Source organism: Telmatherina bonti (genome assembly GCF_933228915.1).
Source record: "Telmatherina bonti genome assembly, contig: scaffold_263, whole genome shotgun sequence".
NCBI classification, from domain to species: domain Eukaryota; kingdom Metazoa; phylum Chordata; class Actinopteri; order Atheriniformes; family Telmatherinidae; genus Telmatherina; species Telmatherina bonti.
Genome location: NW_027634743.1, coordinates 1,000 through 15,716, shown reverse-complemented (window position 1 = coordinate 15,716; position 14,717 = coordinate 1,000). Strand labels below are relative to the sequence as shown.

The 14,717-nt window shown below is 43.8% G+C and overlaps 1 protein-coding gene across 1 annotated transcript; it reads left to right on the top strand.

The window, feature by feature from the left end:
* Positions 1 to 4,299: 4,299 nt before the first annotated feature.
* Positions 4,300 to 14,437, top strand: LOC306774267 (scavenger receptor class A member 5-like; the record flags this gene model as incomplete). The annotated part of the gene is made up of 5 exons (XM_079264265.1): positions 4,300 to 4,496; positions 6,170 to 6,348; positions 6,641 to 6,767; positions 6,845 to 7,013; positions 14,357 to 14,437. Coding segments are annotated over 5 exons (753 nt in total), but the record flags the coding sequence as incomplete, so codon positions are not given.
* Between the last annotated feature and the right edge of the window lie 280 nt (positions 14,438 to 14,717).

Below are 14,717 nucleotides of genomic sequence, written 5' to 3'. Positions count from 1 at the left end.
GTTGCTCATGGTGAGAGGCGCCGAGCAGGTGTGGGCATTCTCATCAGCCCCCAGCTTGGTGCCTGCACGTTGGGGTTTACCCCGGTGGATGAAAGGGTAGTTTCCCTCCGCCTCCGGGTGGGGGGATGGGTCCTGACTGTTGTCTGTGCTTATGCGCCGAACAGCAGTTCAGAGTACCCACCCTTTCTGGGGTCCTTGGAGGGGAGTGCTGGAGGGTGCTCCTTCTGGGGACTCCATTGTTCTGCTGGGGGACTTCAATGCTCACGTGGGCAATGACAGTGACACCTGGAGGGGAGTGATTGGGAGGCATGGTCCCCCCCCCTCTGAACCCAAATGGTGTTTTGTTGTTGGACTTCTGTGCTCATCATGGATTGTCTATAACGAACACCATGTTCCAGCATAAGAGTGTCCATATGTACACCTGGCATCAGGATTCCCTGGGCCGCAGTTCAATGATCGACTTTGTAGTCGTATCGTCGGACCTGCGGCCACATGCCTTGGACACTCGGGTGAAGAGGGGGGCGGAGCTGTCAACTGATCACCACCTGGTGGTGAGTTGGCTCAGATGGTGGGGGAGGAAGCCGGTCAGAGCTGGCAGGCCCAAACGTGTTGTGAGGGTCTGCTGGGAAACGTCTGGCTGAGTCCCCTGTCAGAGCGAGCTTCAACTCCCACCTTCAGCAGAGCTTCGAACATGTCCCGGGTGAGGCGGGGGACATTGAGTCCGAATGGGCTGTGTTCCGTGCCTCTATTGCTGAGGCGGCCAGCCGGAGCTGTGGCTGCAAGGGTCGTTGGTGCCTGTCGTGGCGGTAATCCCAGGACTCGTTGGTGGACACCAGCAGTGAGGGATGCTGTCAAGCTGAAGAAGGAGTCCTATCGGGGCCTTCTTGGCCTGTGGGACTCTGGGAGGCAGCTGATGGGTACCGACGGGCTAAGCGGCATGCGGCTTCGGCCGTTGCCGAGGCAAAAACTCGGGCATGGGAGGAGTTCGGCGAGGCCATGGAGAAAGACTTCCAGACAGCTTCGAGGAGATTCTGGTCCACCATCCGGCGGCTCGGGGGCGGGGAAGCAGTGCTCCATCAATACTGTGTACAGTGGAGATGGGGAGCTGCTGACCTCAACTCGGGACGTTGTGGGTCGGTGGAGGGAATACTTCGAAGACCTCCTCAATCCTACCAACACAGCTTCCCATGAGGGAGCAGAGCTGGTGGACTCAGGGGTGGACTCTCCTATCTCTGGGGCTGAAGTCGCTGAGGTGGTCAAAAAGCTCCTTGGCGGCAAGGCCCCGGGGGGTGGATGAGATCCGCCCAGAGTTCGTTAAGGCTCTGGATGCTATGGGGCTGTCCTGGCTGACACGCCTCTGCAGCATCGCGTGGACATCGGGGGCAGTACCGCTGGATTGGCAGACTGGGGTGGTGGTCCCCCTTTTTAAGAAGGGGGACCGGGAGGGTGTGTTCCAATTACAGGGGAATCACACTCCTCAGCCTCCCTGGTAAGGTCTATTCAGGGGTCCTGGAGAGGAGGGTCCGCCGGATAGTCGAATCCCGGATTGAGGAGGAGCAGTGTGGTTTTCGTCCTGGTCGCGGAACAGTGGACCAGCTCTATACCCTCTCTGGGGTCCTGGAGGGGGCATGGGAGTTTGCCCAACCAGTCTACATGTGCTTTGTGGACCTGGAGAAGGCATTCGACCGTGTCCCCCGGGGGCTCCTGTGGGGGGTACTCCGGGAGTATGGGGTACCGGACCCCCTTGTACGAGCTGTCCGGTCCTGTACGACAGGTGTCAGAGCTTGGTCCGCATTGCCGGTAGTAAGTCGGATTCGTTTCGGTGAGGGTTGGACTCCGCCAAGGCTGCCTTTATCACCGATTCTGTTCATAACTTATATGGACAGAATCTCTAGGCGCAGCCGAGGGGTTGAGGGGATCCGACTTGGGTGGCCTCAGGATTGGGTCCCTCGCTTTTTGCAGATGACGTGGTCCTGTTGGCTTCGTCTGGTCGTGATCTCCAGCTCTCGCTTGAGCGATTCGCAGCCGAGTGTGAAGCGGCTGGGATGAGAATCAGCACCTCAAAATCTGAGACCATGGTCCTCAGCCAGAATAGGGTGGATTGCCCTCTCCGGGTCGGGAGTCAGGTCCTGCCTCAAGTGGAGTGAGTTTAAATATCTCGGGGTCTTGTTCACAGAGTGAGGGAAGGATGGAGCGTGAGATCGACAGACGGATCGGTGCGGCATCTGCAGTAATGCGGGCTCTGCGCGGTCTGTCGTGGTGAAGAAGGAGCTGAGCCAGAAGGCGAAGCTCTCGATTTATCAGTCGATCTACGTTCCTACCCTCACCTATGGTCATGAGCTGTGGGTCGTGACCGAAAGAACGAGATCTTGTATACAGGCGGCTGAAATGAGTTTCTTCCGCAGGGTGGCCGGGCTGCTCCTTCGCATCGAGAGGAACCAGTTGAGGTGGCTCGGGCATCTGGTCAGGATGCCTCCTGGACGCCTCCCTGGTGAGGTGTTCCAGGCACGTCCCTCGGGGAGGAGACCCCGGGGAAGACCCAGGACACGCTGGAGGGATTACATCTCTCGGCTGGCCTGGGAACGCCTCGGGATCCCCCCCACAGAGTTGGCAAATGTGGCTGGGGAGAGGGAAGTCTGGGCTTCCCTGCTTAGGCTGCTGCCCCCGCGACCCGATCCCGGATAAGCGGCAGAAGATGGATGGATGGATGGATGGATGGATGGATGGCAGTCGGCCATCGCAGCTGGAATCCAATATAGGACAGTAACCTGACCTGTGCAGGGCAGAACCAGCAAATAGCAACTGCATATAGTTACATCACAATAACCAGTGTAAACTAGTCCAAAAGTCATTCAGTCAAAAGCAGATAAATCAATCCAACGTCATTAAATCAACCAAACAGTCCATGTTCATTACATTAAAGATTCAAAAGTGTTAAATACTTAGACTACTCATTCTGGAAAAAAAATACATAAATAGACTTTAAATTTGCATTTCAATGTATTAGCGCATGAATTGGAAAAGGGAGCCCAGATGTAGTGTGTAGTGTGTACACCACAAAGTGGTATAACTGGGGGGCTAACATTAGCATGCTATCTCCCAGCTAAAAAAACATTTCACTCACCAGGTCGCTCTTGGAATATACAAGCGCAAAAAAAAAAAAAAAGTATATATATATATATATATATATATATATATATATATATATATATATATATATATATGTGTGTGTGTGTGTGTGTGTGTGTGTGTGTGTGTGTATATATACAAAAAATGTAATCTTATTTATCTAATTTTTGCTGTTTGCTAGCTCATCATCACAGTTGTGTTCTTGTGGATGCTTTACTGTGGTTTTCTAACCTGCACCAGTTCTGTATGTTAGTTTGCTGTGATTTTTTTTTTTTTTTTTTTTCCAACTTTAAAAGTTGAATCAAGACTTTTTTTTTTTTTTTTTTAACAACATGACTCTGGCATCCTCCATTTGGGTTCTCACCATGTGTCTTCAGCATGATAAAGCTTACAACCAGGGATTGTGACAGTGCTACGCATACATTCTGTTGAGATTTTATGAGTGTGTGCTGATATGGAGAATCCTGTTTCCAATGGATCCAATTATTTTTAACATAAACATTATGGCCTGTTTGTGTTCAGTCCAGGATTTTAGTCTGGTTATCAAACCACCTCCAAACCTCCACAAGTGTTTGTAGAAAATTAATAATAGAGGAGAAATCTAGCCTTTTTCGGTATCCAGCTTTAGATCGATTAAACCATCTGAAAACAGTATTCAGCACCAGAATGTACTTGTTGACGTTGGTTTTTGTAAATTTAAACCTTGTCACACGAAGGATTTTTAGACAAAAAGCACAAGCATTTTAAAATGTTCTTTTTAATCACTGAAATCCAAATGTAAAATATCTAAAAGCTGCTAAATCCAGTAAACACTGCCTGCAGCTGTCTGCAGAGGCTAACTTCAGCATCAGTCAAAATGAGGAATTTCCATAATGACTCATTACAGCATGGACAACTTCACACTAAGCCAAGTTAGAAAGCTCAAAAATATTTAGGTCTTGATTTAAAAAAAATATATTTATATACTCAGCAAGAACAGACAACCCAAATCAGTGCAGCAAGACTGGGTCAACATCTGCTCAGCATTACAATTCTGGCACGCTTCATGCTGACAGCTGTGATTGATACTAAATTAAACTAGATTTGGGGAATTTTGCTGTAGCTGAGGGATCACTGAATCAACACTCAGAACAAATCTCAGACTGTCCTCCTTTCTTTGTCCCTTTTCAGTCTCTCGCTCCCAGGTGTCCTCACAGCAGGAGTTGCTGATGGAGAACGTCACCCGCATGTCAGAGAACTCCCGGCTGCTCCAGCAGACCCTGGGTGAGGCATCCACTCAGGCTGACCTGGTGGAGAACATCTGGAAACTGGAAAACATCTTCCAGAACCACAGCGACTGGCTGCAGAGGCTGGAGATCCTCATGAAGGTACCATCCAAGATCAAACAAGATGAAGGGTGTCTGTGTTATGTCCTCTCCTTCAGGGATGATTGAGTAGGTGGGGTCTTTGGGAACTTCTGTGAGTGGTGGGAAGATTTGTGAAAAAGAAAAAAAAAAAAAGAACATTCTGCTGGTACATTTTCAGCATGATGTAATGAAGCCATCCGTATGCTTATGTTGTTCATTCAACTTAATTGGCTCTGTTATTAGCTATTGCTGCAACTCTCAGTGATCTTAGCTGGCATCTAATTACTATCAGCCTGTTTGATTTAAAGATAAAAAATACATGCAGAAGCTCAACCCTGTCAGTAAAAAAAAAGTTTTTCTTTAGGGCATCCTTAGTTTTCAGAAATTAAGGCTAAAATGATATAATGAATGTATCAATACATTTATAGTACCATAAAGGTCAGCAAAAAAAATAATAATAACAGACGTCTCATCTGCATATTGTTCTGTCAAGTCTTGACTTTCAGGTGGAAACATATCGGCAGTAAAATACACATCAGAAACTATTTACATATTTGTACTTCTTCCTCCAGGCATTTATATGGTGTTCTGTGTGACTTATAGCCACACAAAACCAACTCAGACTCAACATTTTTGGCACCATCTTGGTAGAAAGTGTCTTCTCGGCTTTATTCCAACCAAGAGGACCTTTGTATTTTTTTTTTCAGATTGACACAACTTTTCACTTGTTGGCTTCTCCTGGTTGGATATCACCATCAGTTTAGCTTGATTGATCTGATTGGTCCAAAGTTTGACAGAAAGTGTCTTTTTTTTTTTGTTATAAAAATGTGATAGTGGCTGCATGTTGGCATAGTGGTTAGCAATGTGGCCTCACAGCAAGAAGGTCACTGGTTCGATCCTTTCGCAAGGTTTGGGCCTTTCTGTGTGGAGTTTGTATGGGTACTCCAGCTTCCATCCACCATCCAAAGACATGGATGTTAGGTTAATTGGTTACTCTAAATTGCCCTTAGGAGTGAGTGTGAGCATAAGTGGTTGTTTGTCTCTGTGTGCTCCTGCAATGGACTGGTGAGCTGTCCGGGGTGTACCCTGCCTTTTGCCCAAAGACTGCTGGGATAGGCTCCAGCTTCCCCATGACCCTTCATTGGATTAAGCGGTTAGGATAATGAATGAATGAAAATGTGATAGTAAATCGTGGATTTACCAGACAGTTTCTGAATAAATGTTACACATTGTGCCAGGATTATAAATCTTATGGATATTATATAAATGTTTAGAAAATGTCCATAGATCACCTTAAAAATATCTCAAACCAAACTATATGACCAAATAAAATCAGGGTGAGTGGGATTCAGTGTCGTTCCTCATCTGAACCACCACTCAGGTCTTCAGTGAGTCCAGCTGAAGTTGACTCAACTTTGGTTGTAAAGGGAGTCAAACTGTCAATCCCTAAATGGGTAGTTTACAACCATTACAAGGAAATGGCAGCCAAAAACACCAAATTAAAAAGAAACTATTAAAAAGAAAAGGAGGAAATGAAGGGCTGTCTATCAGAGAGGCTTTTCAGCCTAAAAAACTAGACCTATCCTCAATCTGAAACATTGGAGCTGAACAACAGGAAAAGGGGAGGTTTTTTTTAGTAATAAAATTGAACGGGGAACTATGACAAGTTAGGTGCAGTGTCCTCTTCCCTGCAGGGCCTGGAGGTGGAGCTGAGGAGCATCCAGGCTCACTCCCTTCAGTCAGAGGGCTACCTGGTGCAGCTGGATGACAGGCTGTCCTCACTCAGCAACTCTGCTGGCAGGAATCTGACGAGTTTGACTGCGGAGGTGAGCCGAACCTCCAGATGGCTGCGTGACCACGACATCCTGCTCAGGTACACATTTATATAGGCGTCTAAAGAAAACATAAAGCCAAGGGTGACCTAAGTCGGTCCTGAAGGCCGCAGTCCTGCAGGTTTTCCATGTATCTGTTCCAACACACCTGGCTTCCATTAAATGGATCCAACAGCCAATAAGGTTCGTTACAATGAGTGATTAGTTTGAGTCAGGTGTGCTGGAGGAGGGATACATGGAAAACCTGCAGGATTGTGGCCTTCGAGGACCAAACTGGACACCCCTGCGCCAAGACAGAGAACACACTCCTACTTGTTTCTGCTTGTATTTCAGAGAAACGTCGGGGCAGGTGAGTGGGCTGAGAGAGAAACTAGATGACGTCAACTGGACCGTCGGAGCTGTCAATCACACTTTCAGCAACGACATCAGCATTCATCACTTCAAGATCCAGGACTTGCAGGTTAGAGGTTCATCTCAAGTCACATGACAACACCCTGCATGTAAAACTTCCTTCTGACAGCAATCCTGCCTGCACAGATCCAGATCAGCAACATGACAGAGGACACCAGCAGTTTATGGGTGACGCACGTCCACACGGAGGCTCAGCTGAGAAATGAGATGGAGATCCTAAACACCATCACAGAAGACCTGCGACTGAAAGACTGGGAACACTCCATGGCCTTAAAGAACCTCACAGTATTAGAAGGTTAGTAAAGAGGTAAAAATGTCAAACCAAACTGAGCTGACAGTGTGCAAGAACTACTAGCATCTATTGGTTAAGATGGGCCTAGAAATATCATCAAATGCCAAGCATTTATATCTGCAAGTGAATCCAGTAACCTCAGGTTCAGCAGTGACTGCAATTCAGGTAACTACTTCAATATTGTGAATGTGTACTAACTCCTATGTACCTTTAAGGCATTACTTATCCAAGTAGCACCTATCAAACTAATTTCAAACCTCAGAGGTTCTTATTTCAAAGAATTCAGGGACACAAATATGTCAGCTGCCTTCTGGACCAACGGCAAGTAGATCTGGTTCTCTCTAAGGAAACAATCGAAGGTGGCATTCATACCAGGATAGTCCGGGGGTGCAATTGGGTGAGGATTTCCACACCTTTGGTTTGGTTTGTGTTTAAGGTGCACTTAACTGAGCACACCAAACCGCTTGGACAATGTCATGGTGACAACTGTTTGCTACAGGGTGACACAAACACAAAAACACAGCTTTTCTGGTATTAATTATTGGGATTAAATATCATGTAGACGGATATTTATTTAGTGCAGGTGGGTTGCAGATTTTTTTTTTTCCATCCTTTCATCTCCTCCCCGTTCCATGCAGGTGTTGGTGTTCTTCATTTTACTGTGCTGTGCAGAATTTGCATTTTCTGAAAACATGATGTTGGGTTTTTTTGGTTTTTCTCCCCCCCAAACAATAATTTGTATCACTTCCTTTTTCTTCTTCGTGCTTTATTGTGGTTGGCAGACGTCACCTTCTTTTTGGTTGCTGGATATTCCGTTTGTAAGCAAACCAAGATCCTCGGCTTTCAAGCGGACGAGAGTTTGCTTCTTTGGTCTGCATCAGAGTATCGTTGGTGTTATTACTACACCAAATAAATCATACTATCTTTGGAAACAGACCACAGTCTGTTTAAAGCGGACCAACCAGCCACAGTGTGAATGAGCCCAAAGTTATTTTTGTTAACCAGTAGAAACAGGAATTTTTAGGAATTTAAAAAAAAAAAATGCTAATCAAATTTTCATGATAATGTCACTTATTAACTTTAAAACCCCACCATGTTTAGTCCTATACGACTTGGTCAAGGTGCCAAACAGATATAGTACTGTCTTTCAAGTATTCGTTTTTAAGTAAAAGAAAGAATATAATTTAGAAAATAACACGGTTAACACTAAATTTAGTTACTAAACTAGATATATATGTAAATAAACAAATATCTGAATTTCTAAAGGATATTTTATAAGACATTTTGAGGCAGAAGGCAGGACATTATGCAAAAACTATGCTGTTTTGTTTGCAGCAGAGAGAATAGTCTTCCTATTGAGCTAAAGTAGTGTTTAAGTGTTAATTGGGAGTAAAATAAAACACAGATCCAAACAGAAATTATTGTAAAGGAACAACTGTTTTTGGAACAAACTTGTTTGCCAATTTATTCTGATTTATTTTTAATCATACAGTTATTCTGACTTGATACCAAGAGAGCTGACTCAGTAAAGTCTGCAAACAATTCAGTTTTTTCTGATGCAGACGTTTGTGTTTTCTCATGAGGCCTCTCTAGAAATGAAGTAGAAAATTTCAAGTCTGCAGTTTATGCATGAAAAGAGCATACCACCGTGAGTGTATGACTGAATTTGGGAACATTCAGACGCCTCCCTGATGGGACCTCGCAAAGGATAAGATCTAAAGTGCTTGTCCTCGTGTGCATATCATGTGACATTTGCAAAGTAACATGACATTGCAGTGTTAAAGCGTGAGAACTTTAAATGAATCCCTTCGGGTTGGACCTAAGTGCTCCAAAAAAGATCAGTTTCAGCAGCTCATCTAAGCCATGTTTGCAGTCCAGTCGAGTACAAGTGACCCCTTGCACGCAAAGTTGATTTTACGCTGTGGGATTACTACCCCAGAGTCTTAAGCAACCATGTATGTTCTTCATCCAGTCTGTTCAGACCTGATTAGTCCCAACGCAATACAATTCTTGTTGCCAGCGTACCAAATGACTTCTCTGGCTTGTTAAAATCAGAATAGGTATGCCGTGATGTAATGTTGGCAGGGGTCGCAGCCCCAACTGATTGATAGCAACTCAAACCGAATGGGACCCCTGATCTGGAGTCTGCTTCACATGTGGGTGGGATGCCGTTTCTTCTGAGCCTGGAAACAATTGTGGGTTAAATTTAGGCGCCTGGTCCAGAATGAAAACTCAGTTCAGCTCTGTCATTAGTTTTAGCCATGCAGCCCATTTGTTTGTTGTTAGCTCTCAGTCACCTTCGCCAAGAAAAGTTTTACATCTCTGTCCATGTTTACCCTCTTCTTTACTCTTCCCATGGCTCCGTTTTCTCTCCTGTTTTTCTTTTTTTAGCTCTTTATCTCATTGTTTTATTTCTCTCTGAAATCTTAATGCCACACAGGTTGCATTAATGACACAAACATGTGAAACTGTTTAAAGAAATGCCTCCAGATATTTTTGATGAGAGATGAAAAAAAGAAAAAAAAGATCCTACGTGGTTTAATTTATGGTTATTTTGGAACGTTATCACCTTATTTTGATTACTTCTGTGTGCTGAAACTTTGGCGTTTTCAAAGGTCAGCATTTAAATTTCGGGCTTGGCTGTTTGTCTGCTGATTAATTCATAAACAGTTTCATATGTTCAGAACTTTTTCAGAATTACTTCATTGTTTAACGACATTTGTTGGACTTTTTTAGATATCTGAAGGTGCTGAGAGGCTGCTTTTTGTGTCTATTCCTTTTGTCTGATGAACTTATGATATGACACTCATGTCAGAATAGTTGAAAGGGGTCCTTCGAGGGATATTTCGAGTTTTCTGAGCTTTCTACAGTGTTACAGTGTTGAATCCTCATCAGACATGTGAACTGCACTGTTTTTTATCACCTAAACACATGTTTGAATTTGAGTTCCAGCACTCCCTCCGTTTGGTTTCCATGGCGACGAAAGAGGCGCCGTTTTAGAGAGTTTTTTCTACTTGGAAATCCTTGTGACGTCCCGGGGGATAAGGTTCAGTGATTGGTTACCTTCTACTGGTTAACAAGGGCATGTACAAATACATCAGGCGGGTGGAAAACGTGGGATAAAGTTATTTCCAACGATGGCTGGTGAGTTTACCAAAGAGAGACATCCTGCTGCATTCGTTGCTGTGGGTTGCTGTTTTCCACTTCGTTTTCAGGCTCTGATTCAGGTTCCAGCATGTAGGGCTGTATGCTATGTGTTGACATTGTATTTTGTTTTTTTATAGAGTTCATATTAGTCTAATCCTTGTGTTTATGAGATGTTACAATGACGGCGAAAGCAGGTACGGTGCGCGCTTCCGATGTAGTGCATGGCAGCTGACCAATCAGTGGCAACTTATATCTGGCGGGAGGCGGGGCTTAATGCGGAAGACCCTCAATCCACTCATTTTGCCCACAGGCTGATCTGACAGCCTACGGAGAGGGTCGGTCTGAAGTAAATAAAGCCATTTGTGACAATAACTTGATCAATCCCAGCTCTTCTGGGCTCAGAAATAAAAATAGAGTAGCCTGAAATGGACATAATAGTTCCACTTTAAAGTGCTTCCACATTTAAAATGTGAAAAAAAAAATGATCAGAGACAACAACACCTCAATACTGACACAAAGAAGACTTGCTTGCAAGATTATTGATAATCAGCTTTTTTCTTTGTTTCACCTGGTTTTTATTCATGATTTACGCCCAAACTGCGGGATTTACAATAAGTATTAAAATATTATTTTCACACACTGCATATAAATTAGAGCCCTCTCAAGTCTGAGAAATGAAGCCAATGTGGAAGTGTCCTAAAACTGTATTTTACCAAAACACCAACAGGGGGAGCTGTTTACTGCTTCAGGTAACATCATCTTGATAAGTTTATTGTGTGAATTTATGCTTCTATTCAGACTTATAGAGAAGCAAGCTGGTCAGACTTCACAGCAAGGTTACCTGGTGACTGACAAGTTAGTTAGTCACCAGGTATTACGTCATTTTCACACATAATAATCTACTAGACTTGGTACAGTTAGGAGTTGAAACATTCAGCTGGTCCAAATTTGCTTCTACACTGCACTCAGTAACACAAATGGACATCTTTAAATAAAATGTACTCATCATCACCTGAGGTGGCAATGCATCAGGAAATACTTTAGGACAAGACAGAAAAACAACAAACAACCATTTTGGTTAGAAAAGAGCATCTTCCATTTCCACCGGTCATGTTTATCCACAATGTTCTGTGTCGTTTTTGCTTCACTGGGACGACATTTACACTGCAGGTTTTAATACTCAAATATGTTTGTTTTTTTATGTTTAGTTATTTTTCTGTGCATGACTAAAGAAATGTTTAAATGCATTTTCTCCATGTGTTTTTAGGCTGTAATATCTCATATCCTTCCAAAGAAAAAGGATAAAAAAGAAAAGAAAACCCACACAAACCCAGTTAAGCTCTTGTGTCATTTGTTGTTGGGAATGAACTGCCCAATACGCTTCTCATTTCTCTTACAGTAAACATACAAGTTGTCAGATGTTTTCACGCTGGCTCAGGACGATCCGTTCCACTTGTTGTTTATGAACAAAGGCGACTATAAGAGCCAGGAGATTAATAATGTCCAGCTTGCCAATACAAACTCTCGACGGCTGCTAAAGTGAGTTTTATCCTTAATAATTTGACATTCAGACAAATTCTATGTTGTAAAGTAAGGAAACAGTCAGTATTAGTGTATGTTGACAGGTTTACAACGACCACTGATTGCAAAGTGACTGAGTTATAATTTTATTAGTTTTTATTAAGAGGTGGAGTAAAAAAAGTGAAAAGTAGTTAACCACACTCAGCATCCCCAGTTTACCTCCTAAAAGATCCTTAAACCCTGTTCATCTTGTGTTTCTGACTTGAAAGTAACTTAGAAAATAAGTGTCTGATAAATGGACAGATGTGAATTTACCATAAATCTTCCAAAGTTCCCGTTCAAAGAAACCGAGGGTTGTTTTTGTTTTCCTCTATCAATGATGAATAATAAGCTGTTCTTGCCGTACGTAAGGCTTTTTTGTATACGATTAAACTTTCTTTCCAGGTTAAGTGAGACTCCTCTAGGTGTCTCTAGAGCCACGTTTCTGACTATGGAACTACCTATAATCAGGGTTTCTGCCTCAGCGGGTGTGTCGCCGAGCGGGGAAAATCTGTTAGAAACGTGAACAGGTCGGTGGTGGCCAGTGGGTTTTGGTTTGGGGCTACGCTTCCGCCTGGCCGTCGTCCAGCCCGCCTCGGCTCCCGGCTGCGCGGGAACTGCTGAGGGACGGCTAGGTGGGCTAGCTGCCCTGGCTGGTAGCTCCGCACTGGCTAATGGGGGCTTGCTGACTAACTGCATCCCTAACTGAGTGCGGAGCTGGGCTTCTAACTCACAGAGCCTCGCCTCCAAAGCTGCTACACTTAATACACCTACCGTTATCACTAAAGGAGGCGGAGGAGTAGCTAAACATCAGACACACCGAGCAAGAAAAGGCAGGGGACCGGGGTGTGGGAAGAGAGCTAGCAGCCATGCTAAAACCGAGTGCTTGAGCTGTTTAAGTCAGTAAACAGAAAGCCAAAGATCCCAAAAATAAATGCAATATATAGAACAGTGGTTTGGGAAGATATTGTGCGCTAAAGTGAGTGGTTGGTTAACAATAGATAGAAGTTAGAAAGAAGTTAAAGGAGCCAACGGCTCGTAGCAATCCGCAGTGACACACGCTAGGGAAACAGGAAATGACAATACGTTACCGCAACATCAGCACGTCCAGCAACCCCATAGTGTTATTGGTAGTGTTATTAAGGCAACACTACTTTAACACAGCTGAATGAAATAAAGGGCTTATTATCAGGCTGAGAAAAAAAACTTGATGAGGAAGTTCAATAATCTGACTAAGATGCTTTGGAGGAGGATCATGTCCAAAACAGGCAGGGGGTGCTGAGGACAGGAACTGAGAAACACTGTTTTAGAGAAACATTACTTTCCAAAACCACGTTGTTGGGCTTTCTGCATGCAGCAGAATCAGTCGTTTGTGTTGCTCATTGAAAAAAAGTGACTGACTCCTGCAGTTATTATTTGTCTCATAATGTCGGGGTCAGCATTAAGCAGTTACCTCTGAATTAACCAGTATCTGATGTTAACAGGACATTTACCTCACTATTCCCAGTGTGTACATGGCCTTAGATACTCTACAATGAAACAAAAACATTGGATCGATGGAGTGAGTGGGAATTTCTAGCAGTTTCTGGGGGTTTTTTTTCCAACGCCAAAATTACCACGATATGAACTGCCCCTTTATGGTGATTAGCGACTGTCCAAAACTTCAAGTCATTGCTTACTTTAGCTCGTCCTTTGAATGAAAAGGAGGCTTTGAGGGACCATTTGACTTGAAGTAAGAAGCAGTATCATCAAAGTTGCACAATAATCTTCAACAGGAGGCTTGTTCTGACTGAAAACGTAAACATTATGTATATTATGTTTATACATATGTATATTATTATGTATATGGTATAGACTTTCCACAGGTAGGTGAGCCATTACATAGGCTGTGTAAATATCTCATCAAGAGAGTGCAACAAAGACATGAATGGCAGCTCCATGACAACTATCAGTTTACCCTGGCGTCTACTGCTCTTACGAGGATGAAAACACAGAAACGTGCACACTTTGACTGCCCTCTTGTTGTGACATTTTCACAGCATATAACCTGCTGTTACCACTTAAACGTGTACAGTTGTGAAGCGGCCTGAGGCAGCAGCTGGCAGATCTGTATCTCAGAAGCAGTCACTATCAGAAAGCTGTAAATTGGAGATCTGAAGGATCGCATCCAGTGGACATGTGCTGGACCATATCAAGTCCTGAGATTTGAAGCATTCCCACAAGCTGCACTGTGGTCCGGCTTGTTCAACATGTGGTTCCCATTGTGGCCAGACCTTTCTCTCTTTTTCTCTCTATATTTGGCTTTTTTTTCCCCCACTCATGCTCTCCAGAGTAATCCAAGTACAACAAATGCTTGGACTGAATCGCTCCACCAGTTGTCAGATCGAGTTTGGCCTTCGTTTGGCAGCACTGTCACTCAATGCGTGTGTGTGTGTGTGTGTCTATAAGTCCATGATATATACAATATTAAGAAACAATTGTGTTTCAATTAATTGTTTAACAAAAAGGAATACATGATTATACTTATACAAGCTACATTTAATTATATAAAAACTATCTGACTGAATATATTTTATATTATATATATGTATAAATGTTTGCACCAGACAGACACTCAAATCTTTCCCTTCTCCATGCAGGACCTCCAGGACCAAAAGGTGAAAAGGGTGACACTGGACAGCTGGGACCCCCTGGGGCCCCTGGGCTGAGTGGATTGAGAGGTGGGTGCAAACATGGCCATTAGTTATGGAAAGGCGAAGCAGATTTCCAGCCGCTGCAGCTCTGTTGCCAACAGCTCAAAACATAAAAGTTAAATAATAAATATCGTATTATAATGTGATGTCAGTGATATTTTGGAAACCTACCCTCCAAACGAAACAGTCACCAAGAATAAATCTAAGCAGGAAGGGACTGTGAAGAAATGTTCGAAGAATTAAACAAAAAAAAAAACAAATAACACCGGTCAAAACAAGCGCTTTAGTCGACTGGATGAAAGTGTTT